This window comes from Mustela nigripes, chromosome 16, assembly GCF_022355385.1.
Source record: "Mustela nigripes isolate SB6536 chromosome 16, MUSNIG.SB6536, whole genome shotgun sequence".
NCBI classification, from domain to species: domain Eukaryota; kingdom Metazoa; phylum Chordata; class Mammalia; order Carnivora; family Mustelidae; genus Mustela; species Mustela nigripes.
The window spans coordinates 6,697,534-6,706,290 of NC_081572.1; the positions used below are offsets into that span (position 1 = coordinate 6,697,534).

Sequence of the window (8,757 nt, forward strand, 5' to 3'; positions counted from 1 at the left end):
GTCTAGAGAAGGATCAGGGAGGAACCAGGAGAAGGTCTAGAGAAGGATCAGGAGAGGGACCTGGGGAAGGTCTAGAGAAGGATCAGGGAGGAACCAGGAGAAGGTCTAGAGAAGGACCAGGGGAAGGTCTAGAGAAGGACCAGGGGAGGGACCAGGAGAAGGTCTAGAGAAGGACCAGGGGAAGGTCTAGAGAAGGATCAGGGAAGGGACCTGGGGAAGGTCTAGAGAAGGACCAGGGGAAGATTCAGAGAAGGCTCAGGGAGGGACCGCTCCAGGGGCACGCGACCGTCGTCACCGACCCTTGCAGTCCAGGTCCACCACTTACACTTGGCGTCCTTTCGCCGGGCCGTGAGCAGGAAGTCCTTGATCTCCTCGATTTTGCGAGGCTGCAACGCAATGAACAGGCCCGTGAGCTGCACTGACACGCTCTTTACGGTCGTGACTTGACCCCCGCCACCAGCGCCTCACGCCCAGGAAACCGGGACACCCGCAAAGGCGGCCCCGCCCCCGCTGCCCTCCCCCGAGAAAGCCCCAGCAGGGGTCATACTCACCATGGCTACGGAGGGAGCAGGGGAGCGCGCGGCCGGCACCTGCGGAGAAGACCGATGTTAGCGTCAGCGGGGCGCGGGCAGTGGCGACGACCCCCGCTTCTCCTCCCCACCCTCCCCCCGAAATGCCCACTCCTTCGCACTCCATCCTCCCCTCCCGCACCCTCGGTCCACACCCAAGGTCCCCAGATCTCACCCAACCGTGGATTACCCCGGATTACCACTCAGTGCCCCATTCACCGCGCGAAACACTCACAGCAAGCGTAAGGAGGAGGCCGGAAAAGAGCGAGACTTCCGTTTCCGCTCAGTTAAACCCTCCCCAGAAGGAAGCTGGGTACGGTGTCTGCAAAGGGTCAAGAATTACATAAGCGTTCGTCCTTCCCATTGCAGCCCTCTGCCCCCTCCTGGCCGAGATTAATAGTGCGGATCAAGAATAAAACCGGCCGCCTTCCTCCTCCGTCCGCTTTCTTTTCCTTTCCCACGCCCAACCCCCACCTCGGCTTTGCTGAGCTTCATCTCCGATCCAGTTTAAAGACCGAACACTTATTACCTACCGTTTTCTTTAGATGTGTGCATTGAGTATCTGCGCAGAGATACTCCTCCTATGCACCTGTTAGAACCTCTTTGTGGGGGTTTCTCACACGTCCTTCTGGTCCCCTTTTCCGCGGACATCTAATCTGGCATGAGTAAGGCCCTCGTTTCCAGTTACTGGGGCTTTTCCACTTGCCTCTTCCAATTCCTTTAAAAACCGGTGCACATAAGGGTAAATTCATACTTCCAGCAACTGACATTTAAGGAGCACTTATATGGGGCATCCCCTGTGCTAAGCATTTTACCCCTGGGACCTCGGATCTTTAGGCGCACTTGGGAGAGATCGGTCTGGTGGGTACCCCAGTTTTAATCGGAGCCAGGGGGAGGGGAGCTGAGAATGAAGACTGTGCTTGCAGGGAGAGCAGAAGTCGGGATTTGAACCCAGCGGGCGGGGCAGGTGGCCCCTGTTTTCCGAGGAGGCCCGTGAAGGCCCCGATTCCTTGGTCCCTGTGGTTCCTCCCAGCTCCACCCTGTGCCTGACATTGCTTACTCTCGGCAGACTCCAGGACACCTGAGGTTATCGATTTTATTTTTATCGTCCACTTTTATTCTATTTTCAACCTCTCTACAAATGTCTACATTTTATTATATTTCTTCCCCCCAAATTTAATAACTGCACAACAGAAAGTAGTTGCCATGTGTTTATTATCACAGAACAGCCTACCTGAAGAGACAGAGTGCGGCGCCATGAACTTCACTGTGAACTCACTCCCCCCATCCTTCCTTCCCTTTGAGCAGCCCAGCTTCCTAGGAGTACTGGGGATTGAGGGAGGGATGATCTGGCGGTCCTTGCCTCTGGGAGATCCCACGGTGCTCCAACTGTGCAGGGAGCCTTTTAAAAGAAGCCAAACCGCGTGTGCTAACTACAGATGGATCTGGGTATTAACAGAAGGAAATGTTAATTGGTAGGAGCCTGAAGGTCGGGGTCCCATCTGGGAATCATGGGAGCCTTAGCTCTGACCTGAGAAAAACATCCCGAAGTTCCTCAGTCTGACTTTGTCAGTCCTCCATCCCAGGCTGATGACTCTCTGGTCTTTGGTCCACCACTGCTCAGCCACAAGCAGCCACCCTTTCAGCCCAACCCACTGACACTTCTTGGCTGCATGTCCTTCCTTGCCTGCACTGTCCCCCTCCACTACTAAGTCCCGCCCAGTTTCCACCTCCCCCTGGGGCAGGACCCTTCACCTCTGACTCCTGTCACTGGTCACTTGTGCAGCCGTTACGTGTACAGACCTCCCGATAAGCTGTGTGACAGTGTGAAACTTTTGAGACATTTGTACCAACTTTTCTTTGAAGACAAGAATGGGGCTCAGCATTCTTTGGATAACTCTAGAAATTCAATATTTCTATCTAGCTGTCACAGGTACTCCCTGCTGACATTATAGGGTTCTCAAACTGGACGCTCCATCTGAGATCACTCACTAAATGAAGGGTGGATGGACCAAGGGCTGGAGAGGGGGAAGGGTGGATGAATTAATTTGCACAAAGCACATAATAGGTCCACCAAAGAGTTGTTAAATGAATGCTTGGTGCTTCTTCCCTCTATAGGACCTACAAGACAGGGAGGGACAAGGGACGGGGGAGGGACTACAACTTCCTTTTGGCAGCAATCCCAGAGAGACAGCTGTTCACCCTCTTGAGTTGTATAATAAGAGAACACAGACATGTACTAACAAAACACAAAGGCAAATTTGCTCAAGTACTAAAAATTCTCTCCAACTCCCCAAGAGGCACAAATAGTAAAATAAACCGCAGCCTCTGAAAGGTGAAGCAAGGAACCTAGAGGGACATCTGCCATGCTTCATGGACAGGTGAGCCCCAGATATCGTGGTGTGGCCAAAGCCTGCATCTCTGAGGGGGAGCCCGGGGCTGCACTAGACAGAGCCTTCCCCGATGGTGCTGATACACACACAACACAGGAAGCCCTCCCTGTAGGAGATGAAGGCCCCCAGACTTGAAAGCCAGGCTCCCATGGTCCAGCCATAGCATGGCTTCTGGAAATAGACCGTTGTGGCAGGTAGGGTCTGGGGGTGGGGGTGGGGAGAAGAGGTCGGAGGGGGCATGGAACAAGGAAGGTTAAGCTCTCTGGTGGTCTCGTCCCAGTCTTACCTGTATCCTTGGGGACCCAGACATTCTCCCATTCCAGATGCACACCTTGGGCTCGGGGGCCTTTCAGACCTGCGGGAAGTCAGCAAGCTGGACCCACTTGGAGCGGAAGTCAGCGTGTCGGCCGTGAAAGGCTGGTGGGTTTGGGCGTTGCATCCAACACACATCCGGAGAACCCAGGGTGGTAGTAAGGGGTAAGATGGTGAGCAAGGTCCTCGGGGGCCCTCGTGGGGCTTCGGTGGGGGAGCTCGTGGTCTGCATGAGAATGGGGGGTAGAGGAGCGGCTCCCCAAGCTGCTCTGTGCGTCTGCCGGGCACCCTGGACTTGCTCACTGTAGGCATCAGGGCACAATGGCCCGTGGCCGGTTCCAGTCTTGCCTCCTTCACTTACTTGCTTCTAATGCGATGCGTGTGGGGTTATGGTACCTCTCTGCTTCCTCACGGGGCTGCTGGGAAGCCTCCAAGGGATAAGGGAAGAAGCTAACTGCCCGGTGTTCCTGACTTGCCCCAGGAGGTCTGGAAACAGCCCCCTGCCCTGGGTGTAGTGCCCAACAGTGGACAGAAGGGGGCGCCAAGGCCCCGACTGGAAAGCAAAGGTGCAGCCCCTTGCTTGCCGCCTTCTGAAATCCCAGGCTGCCAGGACCTATATAAATGACAAGTAATATTTGTATGGTATTTAATACCTGATGGGGTGCTTTCATATCAACTATCTCATTTAATAATCTCCAAGCGGCCCCCAGGAGGCCCGTGCTTTTGGTTGCCGGCCGGACTGGCCTTCAAGCCACCTTGGGTGGGGGGTTGTATTAAACCCTGCCGGTTTTCAGCGGGGATCAGTCTTCAGTCTCTCTGGCTGAACACGGTTACCTGGAAAAAGGATGCAGAGGGATGGAAGGAGCCTGGGGTGGGCATTGGGACTGGTGGTTTTTGGGGGGACCCAAGATGGTGAGACTAAAGGAATGTGGGTATCTCCCCTCCTCTAGCCACTCCCTCACAGTCGGAGAGAACCTCAGGGCCTGGGCTAAAAGCCACAAAGCACGACTGGTCAAATTGGAACAGGGTTTCTCAAACTGGGTGCTACTGACCTTTGGGGCTGGGCGGAGGGCTGCTCTGTATGCTGTAGGATGGTTACAGTCCCTGACCACCCCCCGCCCCAGCGGCCAGACCTCCACGATCCTGACAAACAAGCACATCTCCAGATATCACCAAATGTCCCCTCACTTCTTGTTGAGGACCGCTGGCCGAGAATGACAAGACTAGCAGAATATTCTTTATTATAATGGGCGTCTGGTCCGTCTGGGCCTGTGGCCAGGTCACTTCTGGGCACAGGCCACTGTCTTTGCACCCCACAGTCATTTCTCATTTTGGAGGCTAGCCCTCTGTCTGGGTTGCTCCAAGGACTGGTCCCTCCTCCCTCTGCTGCTTCTGCTCCTGGCTCTGGTCTGCAGCGGGTGAGGTGTGGGCAGGTGGTCACACTCCGAAGCTAAGGACCAGGATTCTCCTCCTCAGTGGGCTGGAGGCCTGGTGTAGGGGGTGGGTGAGGTGGGAGAAAAGGCTCCACCCCCTACCTCCCCACCACCTTAAGAGGCAAACAGCCCCCTGCCCTGAGAGCTCAGTGATGACATGGAGTCCAGCCATCTTCAGCGAGCCGGCTGTCAGCCAGGCACCATGTGTGCTGGGCGCTATCCTGTCAGCACCACCTTGTGGTGCTCCAGCTTTGTGCCAGGCCCTGCACACGTGTGACGACACAGAAACCAGATCCTGTCTGTCTCTGTCCCCATCTCAAGCAACTCCCAGACTCGCAGGGGAGGCAGTGGCGAGTCACAGCTGTGTCTGCAGTAAGTGGGACCAGGTGGGGGCCGTGAGGGCCTGATCCAGGCTGGGGATGGGGCAGGCCTGGGGAAGCCCTCCAAGAGGAAGTACCACGATGCTGATTCCCAAAGGAGGAACCCCACGCTGCACCCTCGGAGCAGCCTGCCAGAATGTGCAAACAAAGGCAGATGTGTTCCGGGGTGGCTGGAAGGAAGAAGCAATCAGACTTGGGGGGCATCAATCCAGGAGGTCTTCTTGGAGGAAGCCTTGTGATATAGCATGGGAAGAAAACTGTTTCAGGGCACCTGTGTGGCTCAGTCAGTTAAGCGTCCAACTCTTGATATCAGTTCAGGTTTTGATCTCGGGGTAGTTCTCTGTTCAGGAGGGGTTTTATTCGCTCCTTCCAAGTTCTGGGCCTTCTGCCCATTGTGCATAGCCTGTGCAACCATCTGTGGCTGCCCTGCTTTGGAGAAACCAGAAGACACGAGGAACAGAACGTGCTTAGCCCGGCAGCTGGCTCTGGAACTGGTCATCGAATGTGAGTCCCAGGCAGGAGTGGCCGGCATGTTTGCAGAGCCACAGCCTGGGGGAGAGGGGCAGACATCCTTCCTCCCCAGAGCTGGGCGAGGCAGGCTAAGGAAGAGCATCCCACCTGGGCTTTTCCAGCAGGGGGAGGGGGGAACGACTGATGACACCTCATCACCTCCCCTGCTCCCTTCCACTGGCCCCTCTCGGTCCATGAGCTGCTTGACGGTGTCCCCTCTGCTACCATAAAAAGGATAGATTAGACACCGTGCTCTGGTGAGGAAGACAATCTCGGGCGGGGGGAATCCATCTCGAGCATAGAGGATGAGCTCCTCTCCTATCTGTCAGTGTGTGCCAGGGTGAGGGGACGTTAGAGGAAGAAAGAGGAAGGGCACGGTCCCTTCAAAGTAAGGGACAGGGGCCAACCTATCGGCTTGTATATATCTCGCATTATGCAGTGGGAGAGAAAAGATCAATAGAGCTGTCAGCGGTTCAGTGCATTCCCACGGCAGATGTCCCCATCTCGGGATGCTCCAGACGGATGCTCCAAATTAAAAACCCGGGGAGGGGGGCGAGGGGCTGGAGGGGTGGGAGATAAACACCCTGACAGACCAGAGGGAAGGAAGGGACACCACGGAGGACCTGGGGAAATTAAAGTCCATAAATCCTGAGGCCCAGGGAGCATCCCGGGTGTGAGTGACAGGAGACCCTTATCTCCTGGAGCCCTGGGTCTAGGGCCCCTTCTGCCAGGTGGGGGTCCTGGGGGGGGGCAGGCGTTTCGTATTAGCGGCATTAATGGAGCCCGGGGTGGGGGAGAGGGAGGGGGAAGCCGAGTGATTCTGTTGATACCCCCATATCCTGGGGTGGGGCGGTGTGGGGGTCCTTTGGGTCGGGGGCAGGCCTGTGGATTGCCAGAACTGCACACGGGCAGGGGCGGCGCTTTGCTCCCTAACTGCTCCCTCCCGTGAAGCTCTGGCTTCCCCCGCAGCATCACCTCACCTCTCTGTCCCTGTCTGTCTGCCTGCTCATCTCTTTCTCTGGATCTTGCTGTCTGCGAGTCTGTGCTCTGCCTGCTGGGTGCCCGCTCTCCCCTCAGCCCCAGAGACGGTTGCCGTGTGCCCTCCCCTCCTCCGTGGCCTGGGGGCTGCTTCAGCCCCTCCTTCCAGCCCTCAGTTGGCAAGCTTGTGGGGGAGCCTGAGGATGTCCGCACGTCCTTCCCAGAGCTGGCCAGCTGCTCTGGGGACTTCTGGAAGAACAGGAGCTAGTGGGCGAGGTGCCTGCACCCCTGCCTGTCCCCACCCACACTTGCTCCCCCGCCACCCCTCCCCCCCACCAAGACTCACCTGCCCAGGGAGGGCTGACAGAAAAGAAAAACCCAGAGTCAGGCCCACATGGGGTGTGGGGTGTGGGAAGCAGACCGGTGCTGGCTCGGGGAGAGGGCTGCTTCCCACGCCGGCCTCCCCCCCACCCCACACCTTTGCATCCTTCTAGGTCCTGACAGGAAACAGGTGCAGCATGACTGGTGATTGGAGGATAATTTTAATAGAGGAACTGGTTTGGAAAGTGTGGGCAGGTGCATGAAACCAGGAGGGAGACGGGCGGGAGGGGGTGTCACCTTACTAGAGATGGGGCTGTGTGGAGGGAGGGGCTGTGTGACCGACAGGCTCAGACCTTCAGCCAAGCTTGGCCCAAGAAAGAGCTCAACCTGCAGCAACCCCTCGGACAGAGCTGGAGAATGAGTCTCTCGATCTCCCTCTCCGTCCTCCCCTTGGTCCTCCCACTTCCCTCCCTCTTTCCAGTCTCCTGCCAGGCCACCCTTTTGGCTGAACCCCGCAAGGTCATGGTGGTCCATGGGGCATGGTGGTCCATGGTGCTCCTTGGGGCACAGAGCAGGGTGGAGGTAAGGACTTAGAGACAGTGCAAGATATCCCGTCCGCTACTCCTCCCCAGAGATCAACCTGCACCCTGGGGTGGCCATATGACCTAACGTGGCCTTGTCACCATCTGTCATCTGGGGCTCTCTCTCCTATCCTGTCACCAAAACAGCCCCCACATTCCCTGATCTCCCAAACCCAGGCCAGGTCTCCAGGTTAATGTGCCCGTCAGCAGGCACCGACCTGCAGTGACTGCCCTCCAGCCGGCGCACAGGTGAGCCCGCCCGCGTGCCTCCCGCGCACAGGTGCACCTGCGAGCATGCTCAGCCACGCTTGCGAGCGTGCACAGCCACTCAGCCAGCCGCCTGCGCTTCCAGAGAAACAGGCCCGAAGCTTCCCAGCGTTACATCACCCGGGACAAGTTCTACCAATTAAACTGGTGACCGCGTTTCCAGAAGCAATTACCGGGGCGCCGCAATGCCTCCCAAGGTGAGGAGATTGCAGACAGCGCTCAAGGCCACCGCGCGGCGGGAAGTGGGGGCTCTGGGTCTGTGGGCTGCCTGTGTCTGAGGCACCACGTGTGTGTGCGCATGGCACCTGTCTTGGAGCATGTGAGCTCTAAGTGAGGGCGAGAGTCCCCCAGAGGAAGCCAGAGTCGGGGGTGGGGGAAGGGGAGACACCAGGATTTCAGCCATGGAGGCCAGCAGCCCCACAGGCAGGATGGGAAGTGGGTCACTATCCCATGTCCTCCCTGGGTCCCTCTCTGGGGTGTGTGAGCAGGGAAAACAGTCTGTACAAAGCCAGGCCTGATCTCAGGGGCTGGAGGAAGTGGCCTGTCCTCGTGAGCAAGGAGGAGACAACAGGCAGGGGTCCCGTAATGAGAAAGCTTTGCTACGATCTTCTCCCCAGAGGCTCCTGGCAGCCACACACTCCCTGTCACTGGGATCCCAGCATCTTTGGAGAAGGAAAGATAGAAGCAGAAAAGGTCTTGACTGACCTCCTTCCTGGCTGAGTCTCTGGGAAGAGGTTTCTGCCCACATCCTCTGCAGAAGCGACTCTGCTTCCTCTCTCCTCCCCAACCCCACAGCTCTCTGAGCACCTGGGGAAGGGACACGTTGTTCCTTCACTCTGTCATTCCTTCCCTTAGATGTAGCCCATAGCCTCTGGAAAGAGGTAGCTTCAGGGGCTGAGGGACAGAAGGCAATAGAAGGTGGGGTGGAGTGGAGGTGGAGGGGGGTTGGAGGCTGGCTGGTCATGTTCCAGCTCCTGTACACTCTTTCCCATCTTCCCATTGAGAACTTCCCT

At 57.2% G+C, this 8,757-nt stretch overlaps 1 protein-coding gene across 4 annotated transcripts in view; it reads right to left on the reverse strand.

Moving 5' to 3' along the window:
* The window catches only part of RPL38 (ribosomal protein L38), a 5,382-nt gene extending 4,512 nt beyond the window's left edge, over window positions 1-870 (reverse strand). The window contains exons 1-3 of one of the 4 annotated variants that reach the window (XM_059379425.1): window positions 805-870; window positions 552-590; window positions 326-386 (exon numbers count right to left, since the gene is read on the reverse strand). In XM_059379425.1, coding sequence (XP_059235408.1) covers window positions 326-386; window positions 552-554 — 64 coding nt within the window. In that variant the 5' untranslated portion in view covers window positions 555-590; window positions 805-870. Of the gene's footprint in view, window positions 1-325; window positions 387-551; window positions 591-744 lie in introns of all 4 variants that reach the window. The other 3 variants (XM_059379426.1, XM_059379427.1, XM_059379428.1) reach the window with 3 other exon arrangements.
* Window positions 871-8,757: the final 7,887 nt, after the last annotated feature.